An 18,474-nucleotide genomic window follows, 5' to 3' on the forward strand; every position below is an offset into this window, starting at 1 on the left:
TTCAATAAATGCTTTTGATTGCAATTCAATAATTACAATTGGCTATTGAACTACTACTACTACTACTAATAACTCACTGCAGCACCAAGACGCTACAATTTATAAAAATTTATTGGAATAATTTCAATCAACGCTGAGTAAATTAGGCATTTATTCATTTTGTTTTCCCAGAGACAAATCTTAGCAAAGTTAGCTGAATTTTACTCCTATTTTTAGGTCATTCCTCTGAGGTTCCGGAGGATGCTGTTGTGCCTTCAGCACCTCCTCTTGATTTGATGGACCAACTGACGGGGTATGAAATGACTTCATATGATTCAAGTAAGTATATGTGATCATTCCAACCAAATATGATTCCATCCCACGAAACAATCAGAAAGGGGAAGGGGTAGGGTAAAGAACAAAGACAAACTGGGTTTTAAAAATTAGGCGTTGGCTCGATTTGACAATATTGTACAGAATAATTATTTACTATGCTATCGCGCAAGAGGACAGATATCAGTTTTTGGGTAAGTTTTGGGAAAAAATATGAATTAGAATCAGTAAATTATAGATAATATCAGACCTTTATATATGGCCTTGAGGACAGTTTTATCTTGTGCCTGCATTAGACAGTTTTTGAAAAGAAGAACGTGATTATAGTACCAAATGCCATTTAACATCATATCAACCTCCTTAAGAGATAACTATTAAATTTATCGTTGATATATTAAAATTCCTAAAATAGCTTGTTCAGTTAAAGAGCCAGTGTCAATCCCAGGCTGATCTTCAGAAAAGATGCTCTTTTGAACAGCATTTTCACACTAATTTTCTAGCAACACTTGGATTGGGATTTCATTTTGTATTCAAATACTAAACGCTGAAAAAAAAATGCAAGAGAGGAAAAATAATGAAAAAACGAGGAAGAACAAAAAGAAAGACAAAGGCTTTGAAAGAGTGAGGAATAAAGAGGAAAAAAAGAGGAAATAAATATAAACAAAGGGTAAAATAGCTAGAAAAAACAAAGGAAGAAGTTTTTAAAAGGAAAAGAAAGGGAAAGAAATAGAAAAATGAACTTAAAAAGAGAAAAAAGTGTGACTTTCTTTGAAATAGAGGAATATTAATTTAACACGTATTAAATTAAAAAAAACAAGTTTTTTAACTTCAAGTATGGAGCAACATTAAAACTAAAAAAGAACAGAAATTATTCCGCATATGAAGGGTTCCCCCTTATCGGTGCCTTTCTCTTTACGCTAAAGTTGTTAGGACTGTTAAAAAAGCTTCATATTCTAATTAAACGGCTCCTGTGTTTCAGTGGCCGTTTAAAAAAAAAAAAATTCGGACAATCAATCAAACTTTGGCATAAGGAGCTAGGTATTGAGGAGGGGGAAACCCTTCATGTATGGAATAATTTCCGGTTGTCTTGAGTTTTAATGTTGCTCCTTACTTTTAGTTAAAAAACTTGTTTTCTTTTATTTAATTTCTGTTCTTTTTTCAAATAATGCAGGTAAATCTGGCTCACCCTTCACGAAATCCCCTCATCTCATGGGAAACTTCTCCAAGAAAATTTCATCCAATATCAAGTCCACCCCTCCCATTCAAGTTCTTCCCAGGCAGTTCCATTCTCGCTGAAAATCCCCCTCCCCTTAAAATTATTGCGGCCAATTCAGCCTGAAAAATTATCCTTAGTATATTTTCATTTGAAAAAGACTTTAATCTCTAATTGGCTCCTCGATCACTCAGGAAATGCTCTCTTCCCTGGAACTTTTTTCCGGAAATCAGAACACGTGGAAATAGCCCCCGGATATTTCCTCCTGAATGAATATCTCCATAGGCAAAACTGAGTTGGCAAAATCGTATAAGAACTCTGTCAAATTCTCCTCAGTGTAAAATTTTCCCTTGAAAATTCGCACCCCCCGCCAGAAATTTCCCTCCCCAAGGAAGATTCTACAAATGGATATCGACCCTAAGCACAAATCTGCCCCCAAAAACGTCTTTACACTTCATTATTTCCCAATAACAAATACTATACGTAAACAATAGGCAAATTTCACAACTTGCAGTCCTATCTCCACAGACTGTGGGGGTCATCTTACCCCTAAAGACATAGTTATTTGATCTTTTAATTACACTCAACAGAATGGTCATCTCAAAATTTTGATCAGATAACTTTGGGGAATAAATGGGCGTGTGAGTGGGCCAATTGTCCTCCAATCTTTTTTGTCTCTTAAAATGGGCGCTAGAACTTTTAGTTTCCGTTCGAATGCATCCTTTTCCGATCTTCTAGGACCACTATTATAATACGGTCACCCGGAGAAAATAAAACACATACAAAAAAACAACAGCAAATGAACACGTGTCCCCGATCTGTCTTCTGGCAAAATTGGATACAAAATGAATTCCACATTTTTTTTATATAGGAGTTTGAAACTTCTACTGCAAGAATCTCAGGTAGGCTTAATCTGACGGTATGACTTTCATCAAGTTCCCCTGAATTTAAGGGATGTTTCCCCCAATTAAAAAAATCAGGCAAATTTTCTCAGGCTTGTAACTTTTGAATCATTTTATGCATCTTATATATTTGGAATCAGAGTAATAAGCTGATTCTTATGATTTGTCTATTGATATCAAAATTCCGTCTTTTAGAGTTTTGGTTACTATTGAGCCGAGTCACTCCTTTCTTACAGCTCCTTACCGTGAACTGTTTGACTTATTCTCTTTTCACTAGTATTTGCGCTCAACGTTTTCTTGTCGAGAAGAAACCATAGCTGTAGAAATTTTTATTCTAATTGAATCATAGGTCGTTTTCGAATTTCACTCTGACATTCAAGCGAACAGCCTCTTTGACTCTAAAACTTAAATCAGTTGACTGGGAATGAATTAAAATAGGTATTCATAAAATAACACCAATACCCATATTGTACTTGACCTTGTCTTGACCATTCCGAGCCAAGGGTCAATTGAATAGCCCTTTAAAAACAAAAAAGGACTTCATCTTTTTGGTTTCTAAAATTGGTTTTTGTCATACAAAACTCTGATACTTCAAGAGTGTTTTTTTTTTCCTATTTTGGTTATTATAAATGCTTAAATTCATATTGGATTCAACTTCAGGTGGTTTTTCTGCTTTATTTTCAGGCTAAATTACTTTTATATAATATTAATGTGAACAATTACATCATTAAAATATTCCCAGGGAGTGCCTCTTCGGGAAAATTAGAACCAGAACCAAGTACCCACTAGGGTGTTGTAAACGAGAAACTCCTTTAGCCGAGTGTCCTGGAATTAATCAGGATAGAAAATAGTTGGAGACAGCACTGAAAGGTCTTTCAGTGATTAGAATCACAGAAAGCTTCCTTCAGAGTCCGTTAGAAAGCAAACATGAATTGAGTCAAACACAAATTAACATTTCCCAATATCCTTCTGAAATTGTATTTATTACTATAGTATCACAAAACATAGTTCCGGATTCCTTAATAGGTCAGTGGATTAAGTTATATTGATCATTTAGAAAATGTAGAAACAAGCGTTTGTAATATAAATTTTTTGGGGAGGGGGACCGGATGGCCCCTTTCCCTTGTGTGGGTGCCTCCTTCCCTTATCTTTTTTGCTTAATTATAGAAGAGCTCTTTACATCCATAGTTGCATGATTAAAGATACAAAATATAGCCAAACGTCGGCCATAGCTTCTTTGCACTGAAGAAAAGAAAAGCATTTTCTAAAAACCTTTGCTACTAATTAGAAATAAAAATTCACTTTTCCCAGTATTCCTAGCTACTTTTTTCTATTAAGCAATGTTTTTGAAAATATTCACTGTTTTTCTGGATAAACCGTTCTTCTGAGGGATTTTGAGAAGAAAATTCTAAAGTTGCAAAAAAAAAGAATAGTCATCATCATCATCAATAATGGCGGGCACTGAAGGGCAAACCATTCCACTTATCTGGGATTGCGAAATTGACACATTCTGAAAGTAAGTGACACCTCAGTAATCGTTTAAGTTAGAAACTGTCTTGACTTAGAGACAAGAAACTCAGATGAAAGAGAATAATCTGGAAGTGAATGCTTATTAACACCCCTCACTTCCGTTGTGCGACCCACACCCTGAATCTTGTTACAAGTAAAGATAGTGAAACAGCCATTTCAAATGTGCCGCGTAAAAAATTGTACCATGCTTCAATGTGGAGTTTTATGCACTATTGAATGCGATAAGGCAAAGCTCAAAAGCCTCTGATAAAGTCCAGAACTTAATGTAAAGCAGCTGATTGCTCCCAATGCATCTCGGTGGAATTCTCGACATGAGGCAGTGAAAAGGATTGTCGAAATGAGGGACATGATAAGGGCAAGTTTACACCGAACCAAACTTAATGAAATTGAAAGCAACTGAATTCGAGTTTCTTGAGGAGTATGCCAAGGTAACTGAGCCTGTCGCCAGGGCACTTGCATACTCAAGGGGATAAGAACTGCAGCTCACGTTGATTACACTAATAAAGAAAATGATTGACAGGAACCAAGACTGTTCTATCAAGCATGAATAAGCTCTTGTGAAGCGAACTTGGATGGTTTAGAGAACTGCTTTACACACGCTTTTACAGCGCACCTAAGTTAAACTAGTTTTAAGGAGCTAGCAATATCAAGGGAAGCCATCATGGTTTCAAGGGAAGATGGATACCGAGAGCTATCTGCGACCGAATCATTGATGTGATTTGTGACGAAATGAAACAGATTTGACTAGCCAAATCTGATGATCAATTGACTGATTGTGATGCTAAGCACAATAAAGTGTCAGTGACCGATTCCGATGACTTTTTAATTTCGACAGTGATGGTGTTGAGACAAACACGGAGGCAAACTCCAAACTTTGGTAATGAATTTTGTTATAATTGTTTCATAATGATACGCTTCGTGAAATAAGTATTGTATTTTTTACTTGAAATAACTGTTGTGCAATTTAGTACAAATTACTTCACTGGAAATGTATTTTCAATTACTAATTAATTACTTAATGCTATGAGTAACTTGTATTTGTAATTAAATACATCTTTAAAGTATTTCCCACAACGTTTGAACCGACCACTAGAGAAATTAGCTCAAGACAGAAAGAGACAAAGGGAAGGGGGGATAAAAAGAGACAGAGAGAAAGAGAGAGAGGTTTTAGTTTGCATGTAAATACAGATTTTAATGGGTATTTTGTATTTGAAATTACTATTGTTTCATGAAGTTCAAGTTACTTCACCGGAAATGCATTTCAATTACTAATTCATTACTTGATGCAATGAGTGATTTGTATTTGTAATTAAATACATCTTTGCAGTCTTTCCCACAACGTTTGAACCGACCAATAGAGAAATTAGCTCAAGATAGAGAGAAACAGAAGGGGGGGGGGGGTAGAAAGAGAGAGAGAGAGAGAGAGAGAGAGAGAGAAAGAGAGAGAGAGAGAGAGAGGGAGAGATTTTAGTTTACATGTAAATACACGACCGATTAAGCAGTGGAAAGGGATTTAACTTGTGTTGGGGTATTGGTCTCAAAATATATTAGTTAGTATTGACACAGTCTAAGAACCATATCTCATCACTATTTTCCTAAGAAACTATGATGGGTTGTTTGTATTCTAATTTACAAGCTAAAATTTTTCAAACAGTTCGTGGCAACAACTCGTGGTGAGGAGCGACTCGGCCAAATAGAAACTGAAACTCTAAAAAACAGAATTCTGATAACAATCGGTATATAAAAAGAATTTACCTTTTATGTTGATTCTAAACTTATGAAATTCATTGAGCTTGATATTACCCATCAAAAGTTACGAGCTTGAAGAAGTTTGCCAAATTTTCGAAAAAGGGAAGAAGTACCCCCAAAAGGTCAAACGATTTTAATGAAAAGAATATAATTAGACTTCGGTATATCAGAAAACCCTGCTGTAGATGTTTCAACCTCCTAGCTGCAAAAATATGGAATTTGCATTGTTTGCCAGAAAAAGATGGAGGATGTGTGTTTATTTTTTTGTTTTTTTCTTCCTAGGGGTAATTATATTATGGGGGTAATTACGTCGAATGATTTGCCACAAACCATGCATTGCACTCTCGGCCGAATACATCGAATCAGGAGATTGGTATCTGTGCAACACAAACCATTGGTCAGCATGCGAAAAATTAAGTTCTTTTAAGTAATTGTATCGAACCAGTGGCCCAAGAAGATCGGGAGAGGGCTCATTCGAACGGAAATTAAAAATTCTGTTGCCTTCTTTAACTGATCAAAAAGATTGTAGGTCAACTAGCCCCTCTTCCACGCATTCCCCCCCCAAAGAAATCTGATAAAAATTTTGAAATGGCCATTGCATTCAGCATAGATGAAGGTCCAACAGCTATGCCTTTGAGTATGACGTGACTCCCCATATCCGCTAGGGAAAGGGCTGAAAGTAATGCAATTTGCCCATTGCTTATACATAGTATTTATTATTGCGGGAAGGGAAGAATTTTGGGGGACGGGACTCTCCACAGAGAAAACTTCCCGTGGAGTAAAAGGTTTCTGGGGAATTTTCCAGGGGCAATTTTCCAGGTGGATAAACGGGGAAATAAAGCCACACGCGAAAAAATATAGGAGCTAAGGTTTAAATCTTTCTTACAAGGTGTTCAAAGAGTTGCAACCCGGGAGGTAAAACGAGCCAAGAAACTGACACGATATTTCGCTAGTTCATTGGCCTTAGAGAGGTTTTTTTTTTGAGTATATGATGTTGCTTTTCCCACAGTTATACCTGCATTAGAACATAGGCAGAAGCTGTTTAAATAGCAACCATGTGTTTTAATATTTATGTTTTTGCTCAAAGAAGTCAGACGAGAATACTCCATATATTTTTTCTTGTGCATATTCTGATTTTCAAACTTTTCAACCCCTAGGGAAAAAAAGTTTACCACATTTTCAGACCTAGTATGCACAGACGACAAAAAAAAACTTTTGTAGGTTGTAGATTAGATGACACTCCACTTTCAAAATAAAGTGGCTTTTACTTAGTTGGGGAGGGGGGATAATACTTGCTTGCTTACCTATTGGCTACTTATTGTACTCCCTGCTTACCGTGACCTAAGTATCTTAATTTTCTGTGTATTTTTGTCTGATTTTTCTTTTTTTTGGGGGGGGATGCGATATTAAAAACCCATGAATATTATTATGAAACAGAAAAGTCGTTATGGGTCAAAAGTTTAACAACAGAGGGGAAAGTTTGATATTTTTGTTTCGTTTCTACTCTATTTTTGTTTCTTCCTCTGCATGCTTTGAGTGAAACAAATATCATAAATTAGCCACAATCGTGAAAAAGATAACACAAGGCAAAATTTATTCAAGAAAACTTTTCTATCGTTTTATCATTTTTTTATTGCTTCCGCAAAATAGATAGAATGGAAGCCAGTTTTTAAAGCAATAAAGGCATTCCACTTATAAATAATCAAAAATTACTAGTATCTGAAAAAACCTTCGACTTATAACCGTGTTATCATAAAAAATCAACAGTTAACGTTGCTTTTGAATTTTCTTCACTGTTTATTTAATGAACTTGGTCCAATTGGCCACTGAACTGTTCAATTGTGAGCTATCTATACCAATTTTTGTTTGGTACATAACTGATTGTTGATTTTTCATCATAGGCGTCTGCGTACCTCCTCCGGATACAGCTGAAGAATCTCCTGAAGGAGGGGGCACAACAAGAGCACCTATAGCGACAGTTCCACCTTTGACAGAAGCCCAGGCCAGAGCGCAGCTCTTATCGTTTGTCGCTGAAAAATGTTGCTGGGGTCGTGGTGCAGCGAAAGACATGGCCATAACAAAAATAGTTACTACGTCCGCCTATCACGTAAATATTTGATCTTTTTAGACTATAGTCAGGCCCCATAAAAGTGCCTTCCAAAATTATCATAAATTTACATTAGAAAGAAGCTAATATTTGTTCTTCTCAGGCGTGCACCCAAGGGGGGTGTAAAGAGGCTATAGTCCCCCACAAAAAAATTCAGCTGAGAAGCTTCAAATCTTTCCTTGAAATTCTTTTTTTCTTGAGAAATCTTAAAAAGTTTCCGTTGGTTCGCCCAGGGATCCATGGTCAAACCCCCCGTAAATATTTTCTGAGTGTGCCACTGCCTCTTCTTAAAACAGAATTGTGTTTCAAACCCCACGTTTAAGATCGTTTTCAATCCTCTTCTACTAAATTTAGGCCGATACTATATGTTCTAGAGGGATACATTTGAGATAGTTTTGTTTTTAAATCAGCCACTATAATTTATTGCAAATCGTGGGAACTGAAAAATCTGTAAACATTTTCGGTCATTAATATGTGACGAAATAATAGGGTACAATTTAATTCAATTCAGTGCATAGAATTATCAAGATATTCACTCAGCTAGAACAACTGAAAATTTTTTATATCAATCTTCACTGGGCTCCTCCAGCTCCAATAAAGTACACACCCCTCTGCCCTTATGGCCATTGAACATTAAAAAAAAGAAACAAAAATAATGCGGCATTGGACTTTACAGTCCCTACCGGCAGTTCTGTACTCCGTTTCAAGATCCGTTAGCCAGGAAGTACAATGGGAGGGGGGTTTGGGGCCAGCCATCCTGTGCTTACGCATACCCTTCCTGTTTACTTTCTCCAAATTTCTCCAGGTTCCCTTTTAGGGCTGGATCAACTCTTGCTGAGCCTACAGAATCACAACACTGGCAAACGTTCCAAACCTAATAACTAGTTAACTCTTGCTGAGCCTACAGAATGACAACACTGGCAAACGTTCCAAACCTAATAACTAGTGACACCAAAACTCAAACCTCTGTCTTTACGGAAAAAGGATTTCAATTCCAGTGTGCCACTTGCTAGGATGGCTCAAGAACAGGGAGTTTTCATTTGATATTCCTCTTAGAGAATCCATTTTCAATTCTTAACCTAATAAAAAAAAGTTTTTTGGACACTAGTGTGTAGTTTTGGTTTATCTCGTTTTTTCTTTAATTTATCTAATTTAATTTATTTAGTTTTTTTCTCTCATTTGATTTTAATGTAGTTATTTTATTGATTTTCTATGACCGTATCTAAATTTGAAATTGAATTTCAACATGGCAATTAGTTATTAAATTGGTCACATTATTTCAAATACCTACAACTTCTGAAGAGACAAATAACCCTTGGTTGCTTCTTTTGTGTAAAAATAGAAAGCAAAAAGTACGAAATCCTAATTTCCATGTAATTGGTTCTTCTGTGCAGAATCTTAAGCCATTGAAAAGACTAAAGGCTTCTATAAGACTTGTCACTCTGCATATCTGTTCAAGTTCACCTTTTACGAACTCTAAGCAACTTTTTCAATTTTTGGGGCTGAACTCTCAAGTTCAAAAATAAAACCTCTTTTTTGGCTGAGGTTAAATATGTTTTGTTGCACCAAAATGTCTCTTTAAATACGACTGAAAATAAGTCAGGCTTCAATATTGAACCACCCCCCACCAACCAATTAGACAGGGCAGGCCATATTGTAGCTGTGTATAATATTTGTTTATTCTTCAAGTGTGACTATAACGTAGTTTTTGCATAACCCGAAAAATGCTGATGGAGTCTGAAAGTGAAAAGATCGAATTAAACTAGATAATTAAATTTTGGATGTTTCTCGCGTTTTCCAGAAGATAAAAGTTTACATTTTGGGATATAAAATACAAAACGAGCGTATCTTAATTAACTTTTAGTTTGCTCACGCTAATGACATATTAATGTCCTTGGCTTGTATTTCCCCAATTTGAAATTTACCGGCGAAAAGATTTAAGCAGTTTTCATGTTTGAAAACCTCAACTTTTGATGCTGTGAATTGATAATTTAATTCATTCCATAATTAATTCTCAAGTTTACGAAATCAATGTTGCAAATCTCGCTTTACTCATCGCGTGTTCTCTTCTGAGAAGCTTTTATTTCCAAATATTTGTGCTTTTACTTTGGATATGTGGATATTGCATGCTTCAAAACGATTCCATGTTGTCCTTTTCATGTTTTTTTTTCTGTAGAACTTTTCTGTGGAAGCATTTACTTTTCTCAGACTTTCAAAAGTTTTGTTTAATGGAAAAATTGAAGTTGCTTCCACAAAATTACTACCTTTATAAAGCCTAATGACATGTAATTTTTGACCACCGAACAACTTAATAGAAATGGGGCACTGAGGTATTAATCTGAAACTTACCATAGAGACTGAAATTTTTAAGTTATTTTACAAGCCAGCTACAGTCCAAATTCAGGCTAAGCACAGTCCTCTAGGTATACAAACTCCCCAGGTATGAGAATCTAGAGTTGATCCCGGTGTAAGGGCTGCCGGAAGTTAGAAATAAAGTATAGAAGAAGAATCAAAGGAGCTTCCTGATTTATAATTTATTAGCTATATTCATATATGAAGGCAGGGTGGGAGGGAGGTGGGATGGATATGATGTAGGCCTCTGTAGGACTAAAATATGTAAAAACTAATTTTTGGAAATTCATAAAGAAAAGAGGGATTTGGAGAAGAATAAGAGTGGGAAAATCTTTTTTTTCTGGCATGCTTTTCCCTGGAAATATTTTTCCAGGGCATGCTCTTCCATGGAAGAAGAATCATAGGAGCTACCCAATTCATAATTTATTAGCTTTATTCATATGCGAAAGCAGTGTGGGAGGGAGGTGGGATGGATAAGATGGATAAGACCAAAATATACAAGAACTATTTTTTGGAAACTAATTAAGAAAAAAGTAATTTGAAGAGGAATGAGAGCTGGTAAATCATTTTTTTTTTTTTGCATACTCTTCCCTGGAAATGTTTTCCAGGGCTTGTTCTTTCCTGGAAGAAGAATCATAGGATCTGCCCAATTTATAACTGATTATCTACATTCATATGCGAAAGCAAGGTAGGAAGGAGATGGGATAAATGGGATGTATCAAACAGTTCGTGGTAACGAACTGTAGTAAGGAGCGATCCGGCTCAATAGTAACCAAAACTCTAAAAAATTGAATTTTGATATCAATAGCTACATCAAAAGAATCGCATTTTAATGCTGATTTTAAATATATAAGTTTCATCAAGTTTAGTTTTACCCATCAAAAGTTACGAGCCTGAGAAAATTTGCCTTATTTAGGAAAATAGGGGGAAACGCCCCCTAAAAGTCGTAGGATCTTAACGAAAATGACACCATCAGATTCAGCGTATCAGAGAACCCTACTGTAGAAGTTTCAAGCTCCTATATACAAAAATGTGGAATTTTGAATTTTTTGCCAGAAGACAAATCACGGGTGCGTGTTTTTTTTTTTTTTTTTTTTTTTTTTTTTTTTTTTTTTTTTTTTTTTCCAGGGGTCATCGTATCGACCAAGTGGTCCTAGAATGTCGCAAGAGGGCTCATTCTAACGGAAATGAAAAGTTCTAGTGCCCTTTTTAAGTGACCAAAAAAATTGGAGGGCACCTAGGCCCCCTCCCGCGCTCATTTTTTCTCCAAAGTCAACAGATCAAAATTTTGAGATAGCAATTTTGTTCCGCATAGTCAAAAACCATAATAACTATGTCTTTGGGAATGACTTACTCCCCCAAAGTCCCTGGGGGTGGGGCTGCAACTTACAAACTTCGACCAGTGTTTACATATAATAATGGTTATGGGGAAGTGTACAGTCGGTTTCAGGGGATTTTTTTTTGGTTTTGGGGGTGGGGTTGAGGGGAGGGGGCTATGTGGGAGGATCTTTCCATGGAGAAATGTGTCATGGGGGAACAGAAATTCAATGAAAAGGGCGCAGGATTTTCTAAAATTACTATAAAAAAACAATGAAAAAATAAACATGGAAAATTTTTTTTTCAATTGAAAGTAAAGAGTAGCATTGAAACTTAAAACGAACAGAGATTATTACGCATGTGAGGGGTTCTAAAAATACTTTAGCATAAAGAGCGAGGTATTTAGGAGGAGATAAATACCTCGCTCTTTATGCTATAGTATTTTTAGTAATTTCAACTATTCATTCTACGGCCTTTCTGATTCAGGGGTCATTCTTAAAGAATTGGGACAAAACTTGCGATTTAGTGTAAAGAACGAGGTATTAACGAGGGTACAAACCCTCTCATATACATAATAAAAATTAAAGAATATAAAAGTTTGTTACGTAAGATAATTCTTAAGTTACGTATTTTTTTTTACTAATAGAAAAATTCGTTAAAAATAAAAATTTATAGTTGCCTTTTTGTGTAACCGAAAAATTGCATGGCAACTAGGCCTCCTTTCCCATCCCTTATTTCTCAAAATCGTCTGATCAAAACTAAGAGAAAGCCATTTAGCCAAAAAAGGAATTAATATGCAAATTTCACTTTAATAATTTATGTGTGGAGAGCCAAAATCAAACATGCATTAATTCAAAAACGTTCAGAAATTACATAAAAAAAACTAGTTTTTTTAACTGAAAGTAAGGAGCGACATTAAAACTTAAAATGAACAGAAATTACTCCGTATATGAAATGGGTTGTCCCCTCCGCAATCCCTCGCTCTTTACGCTAAAGTTTGACTCTTTGCCACAATTCTGCTTTTTAATACAATTAAAAGCTTTAGCGTAAAGAGCGAGGGATTGCGGAGGGGATAACCCATTTCATATACGGAGTAATTTCTGTTCGTTTTAAGTTTTAATGTCGCTCCTTACTTTCAGTTAAAAAAACTAGTTTTTTTTTATGTAAGAGATGTTCTTGTAGGACCAGAATATACAAAAGTATTTTTTGGAAATCCATAAGCAAGAAAGCAAAAAGAAGAATTTTGAAGAAGAATAAAAGCAGAAAAATCCATTTCTGACAAGCTCCTTACTGGAAACTTTTTTCCAGGCCATAATCTTCCCTGGAGGGAGAATCATACCAGCTATCCTATTTATAAACTATTAGTTATATTTATACGTAAAAGCAGGGTGGGAGGGAGTTGGGATGGATAGGATGTAGATCCTCTTAGGACCAAAATATACATTTTTTTTTGGAAATTCATAAACAAAAAATCATTTGAAGAAGATTAAGAGCAGGGAAATCCATTTTTTGGCAAGCTCTTCCCTGGAAATTTTTTTTCCAGAGGATGCTCTTTCCTGGAAGGAGAATCATACTAGCTACCCAATTTATAATCTATTAGCTATATTCATACGCAAAAGCAGGATGGGAGGGACGTGAGATAGATAGGATGTGGACCCTTGTAGGACCAAAATATACCAAAACTTTTTTTGGAAATTCATAAAGAAAAAGTAATTTGAAGAAGAAGAAGAGCAGGAAAATATAATATTTTCTGGCATGCTTTTCACTGGAAATTTTTTCAAGGGGATACTCTTCCCTGGAGGGAGAATGATAGGAGCTACCCAATTTATAATTTATTAGCTGTATTCATATGCAAAATCAGGGTGGGAAAGAGGTGGAATAGATAGTATATAGGCCCTTGTAGGACCAAAATATAAAAATATATTTTGGAAACCTATAAAAAAAAAAAATCTATTTGAAGAAGAATTTGAGCGGGAAAATCCATTTTTGCTGCCATGGTGCTCCCTGGGAATATTTTCCAGACACCGTGAATTTATCAGAGCAATCTGAGAAAGAAGTTGACCTTTGAAAACTGGGATGTTTTGTGGCTAGGTCAGGAATCCCTCCCAGAGCTTTCTAGAGATGAGAAGAAAGCCTTGAATACAGATTAAACAAGAAAATGACCTTTATTGCAAGGAATACGAATACTTTATGTGATAAACTTTGCTTTTCATTCTTGCTACTCAACTTCTGTGAAAAGACGTCTCTGCGTAGAGGTCCCACAAAAGAGTATATGGCAGAACCTATACAGAACAGAAAGACCTGTCAGCCGAATAGATTTCTTTAACTTTAGGCTACACAGGCTTAGGATTAATTAATGCGACAATGTCGCCTCTTGTCTGCAAGAAATTATTAAAAAGTGAATTTCGTCTCTCGATCGACAGAACGAGAGAACTCTTTCGTCTCTCTAAGACAGAGGTCGTCTATTGTCAATTTCCCTACTATTATTGTTTATTGTTATAATGCCTTGACCTGTACTTTGGAACAAATTAAAGGAATTAAAATCTTTTTTTATATAGCTTTTAATTGACTTTCCAAAATTATTTAACCTATTTAAAACTTGTAATATACATATTCTAGCCGAAAATTATGAAACTATCGCGTTTTACAAAGTCATTCAAATATATTTTAGTTATACATTAAGTGAGAAAGTTTTTTTTTGCTTAAGGATTTCCCCTCTTTGAAACAAGAGGAGCATTTTATTTTTTTAATTTGTATTCAGCCACGGTTTAAATCTCCTGGCTTTCTTTCCACTAAGAAGTTGTGAAACCGAACGAGACTGGAATTTGAATTTTAACCTAATCTTCTCATAACAATGGGAAAGAAGCGATTAAATTGCCTCTGATACTACATCTGAATATCTGTAGCTACCGACTTTTCACTTACCTGGTAAGAAACTACAACTGTAGTTTCTTACCAGGTTCTCTTGTAGGAGTTTACTAAATCGTATGTTGCTTACCAGGTTCTTTGGTAGGAACTTACTAAACCGTATGTTCTTACCAGGTTCTTTGGTAGGAACTTACCAAACCGTATGTTCTTACCAGGTTCTTTGGTAGGCTCTTTGGTTGGAACTTACCAAACTGTAAGTTCTTGCCAGGTTTTTTGGTAGGTTCTTTGGTAGGAACTTACCAAACTGTGGGATCTTACCAGGCTATTGGTAGGGACTTACCAAACCGTAGGCTCTTACCACGTTCTTTGGTAGGTTCTTTGGTAGGAACTTACCAAACCATAGGTTCAGACATCAGAGGAGGGAAGGGGCTTTGGTATCTGAATTATAACAAAAATACCCTTTAGGATACTTTGTCCGCCATAAGACCTCGCGAGGGCTAAATGACATCAATAAGCGTTCATTTTCGCAAAATGGTAATCAGGCCCAGATTTACCAATAGGCCGAGTGATCTTTTCCTTAACAAATAGTGGACTGATGGGATCTATCGTCAAAGCGCCAGGTGAACTCTGACTCCGCACTGCCTGTTCACAGAAAAGTGATTTTAAAACAACACAGGAGTTCCGTGGCCACTTATTAACTATCAGACGTCTCCTCCCAAGAATGGCAGCTGAGAGTTTTACATCCCCTCTCTGTTTAGTCTCTTTCATTACTTTTGGCTCATCAGTGTCGTTCTGTCCAGTGCTTCCACAGTCTAAGAGTTTTCTAGATTTCCCCGAATTTATTTTTTAAAAACGACGTGGAAAAACCGCTTGGACTGAGAAGCGTCAAAGCTTTAAATCTGGCCTGATGGAATTGAAGTCAGATGCTTGTGAAAATCACTGCCTTTTTGATAATAAAATTGAGCCTATATATTAACTATAGAAATTCAGGAATATATGGATCTTTGTTTCCGATTCTAAGGTCTCTGGACCATTTTGTGGGTAATCACTGTCCCATAGACAAGGATTTGAAGTAGGTTTGAAAAATGATCATTTATTTACAACACCTTCTTTCATCAATCAATCGGTATCAATCAAAAGCAAAGTAAGATGAAAAATAAATGTTTATAAAAAGTAATAATATTATATTTATAAATAACTAATAATACAGATAGAATGAGCAATTCATTTTAAGTGACCAATTATTGTAAGAGGGTTGCATATAGTGTTTTCACTATTCCCAGGTTCACTAAATCCAAATTGAGTTCTCCGACATCTTCCAGAAAATTACTGTTCGCAAATTCATGGACGCTAACTTGAAAAATTTGTTAAACGCAGTTTCTTTATGGAGAAATTTTCCGAGACCCTGAAGAATTGAGAAATGTGGAAAATTGAATGCATCGACGACCGACTTCATTTTTGACCTATTTTGTGCTTCACGGCACTAAAAAGTCTTAGCAACGTTCATAAAAATGGTAAGATGTTGGCAGGTCGAAGATTTATTCCTGTTTTGATGTATTATTCCGAGGAACCTTGGTTAAACCTTAGGTCTGTTTTCGACAAGCCAAATTGGTTAACTATTTTGTTGCACAATTTTGTTTCCTTTCCCTAAAGTATAGATATAACTTATTGATGCTTACGCAGATTTTTCACTTCAATATTTTTACAAACCTCAAAAGTCATGAGATAATCCGGCTACCTAGATTCTGACAATATCCAATGAAATTGGGTGGGTGGAGCTTTATCAGATCCAAGCGCAGTGGAGTGTTATCCAATATACCGACATTGCACGACCATGTGCAGGCGGGTTGTCTTGTTAGATAGCCAATGTAATTGAGGAACACTTCGTCCCATGTATTTTTCAAGGAGTGAGACATCTGGTGAATTCTGAGAGATTACCTGTGATTGAATCTTGTCAGAGAACTAAGTAATTAGGCCTTAGGTGTCTAACTTATTTTTCCTGTGATCTGAGGTGTTAGATATGGGCCAAAAATTTCATCGAAGTTATCACCTGCATCCTTTCCTATTGGCAGAAACAATAACAATTACCATTCGTGCGTAAGCAGTTAACATGAATTAGGTTAACACGTACAGTCGAGAGGGACTTTGATTCTATTCTTCCATCCGGGATGTCACGGTATTTAGGTTTATTTGAACAATTTTAAATATTTATAATGAAATTGCCCCATTTTGTAATTTTTTAAATTTGCATAATGCGTCAGAAATATCTTTTCCGTCAGATATAAATTCTTACGCAAATACCTGCATATAAGGGATCCACACTAAAGAAGCCTTTTGTATTTTTTTGCATTATGTCTACATAGCTAAGGTCTAAGTGCCAAAATAGTCAATGCACTAAGATCTCAGCGTATATACTTACTTTTATTCTTAATTTTTATTTAATTGTAATATTTTCTCTTATCCTGAATTTGGATGGTCTTATTTGTAACAATGGGTATACCATTCTATTTGTAAAACTATTCTGATAGTCCTAATAGCTCTAATATATAGTTCTATTCTAATATAGTTCTAATGTTTTCTAATAATTCCGGATGCTAGAAAATACGCTATATATACATTATGATCTTAAATGCTGGACAGCAGCTTTTTATCCAATGTAGAAGTCAAGAGGCAGTCTGCAATTGACATTTCCAAATATTTTTGGTGGATCGGTTTTTTTTTTGGGGGGGGGGCTTAAAGTTAATTTTGAAAGCCCAAGCTTTCCCCACTTTTTATATGTCTTTTAAGACTTGTAACTCCTTCAAATGCTTTCCGCAAAACATCTTATTACGATTCCTAGAATGGGAACTGATGAGAAAGACGGTCTCTTATCGCTCTACTAATGTACAATTCTTGTTCATTTTAACTTCTCTCTTTACTCGAACGAGGAAGTGTATCTTCCTCTTTTAGCTTCTGTATCATTTTAATTCTTTAAAAAGGAAAACTTTCATTCCATTTCTGTAATTAATCCTTTTGAAACTGGAAGCAACTCTTTGCTTGTAGTGAAAGAGAGAAAAGGTTTTTTCATTGTCTTGGCATAAATAAGTAATTTTTTCAAACTTCCTAATAGGTTAGCAGTCAAAAGTTGGAATATACAGCTAAATAGTCCTTGTTGTTATTTATTGATGACTAGGGTTTGCAACTTCCTACTCCCCTGCACCAAAACTGAAACATAGAATTGACATCCAGGCAATAAACCCTTTCCCTAAGGTACCATTTCCCTGGCCACTATCTTGTCACTATTTTATGTACCACTGGCCAGGCAAAGTATCTATTTTGTGGCTTTTTCCCCAATTCATTTATGTCGAAGCTTTTCTTAATTTTCGCAATCATATAAATTTCTTTTTGGGAAACCTTGGACAGTACAGAGAAAAACAGTGGACATATTTTCATAGAAAACTTTCACTTCACTTCTGTTATTAAACATCATCTTGAAACCGAAAACAGCTCGTTGCTTGCAGTAATAGAGAGTAGAGTTTTCTTCATTGTCTAGATATAAATAAATACTTCTTTCTAATTTTCTAGTATGATAACATTCAGAAGTTGAATATACAGTTAAATATTACATAACATTATTTGTTGGTGACGAGGATGTGCAACTCTCAGACTCACTCTCTGTGCATCGAAATAAAAAAACTGATATCCAGGTGATGGACCCTTTCTTTATGGCCCTAGTTCATCTGCCGAAATGTTATTACGTTTTGTTTACCACTAACAGTCCACCTCACTTCTGTTATCAAAAAATCATCTTTAAACTGAAAGCAGTTCTTTGTTTGCAGTAACAGAGAGTGAAGTTCTCTTTATTGTCTTGGTATAAGAACATACTTTTTTGTATGTATTTATACCTAGAGGTGTTTAAGTATGGGTGTATTTTTGTACCTTTTTAAAAGGTTAGCAGTCAGAAGTTGGATATACAGCTAAATAGTTTTAATATTATTTAGTGGCGACGAAGGTTTGCCGCTTACACACCCACTGCTTTAAACTTTGAGATATAAAACTGATGTCCAGTCCATGGGTCCTTTTCCTAAGATCCTATTTCACTGGCCACAATCTTATCACTGTTTAGTTACCCCTGACAGGCCAAT

The 18,474-nt window shown here is 35.6% G+C and overlaps 1 protein-coding gene across 7 annotated transcripts in view; it reads left to right on the forward strand.

Annotated features, from left to right (window-relative positions):
* Positions 1-18,474, forward strand: part of LOC136032671 (protein SSUH2 homolog) — a 285,984-nt gene that overhangs the window by 76,815 nt on the left and 190,695 nt on the right. For all 7 annotated transcript variants that reach the window (XM_065712965.1, XM_065712963.1, XM_065712959.1 and 4 more), the window contains exons 2-3: positions 217-318; positions 7,608-7,813. In XM_065712965.1, coding sequence (XP_065569037.1) covers positions 276-318; positions 7,608-7,813 — 249 coding nt within the window. In that variant the 5' untranslated portion in view covers positions 217-275. The remainder of the gene's footprint in view (positions 1-216; positions 319-7,607; positions 7,814-18,474) is intronic.

Source organism: Artemia franciscana, chromosome 11 (assembly GCF_032884065.1).
Source record: "Artemia franciscana chromosome 11, ASM3288406v1, whole genome shotgun sequence".
Lineage (NCBI taxonomy): Eukaryota > Metazoa > Arthropoda > Branchiopoda > Anostraca > Artemiidae > Artemia > Artemia franciscana.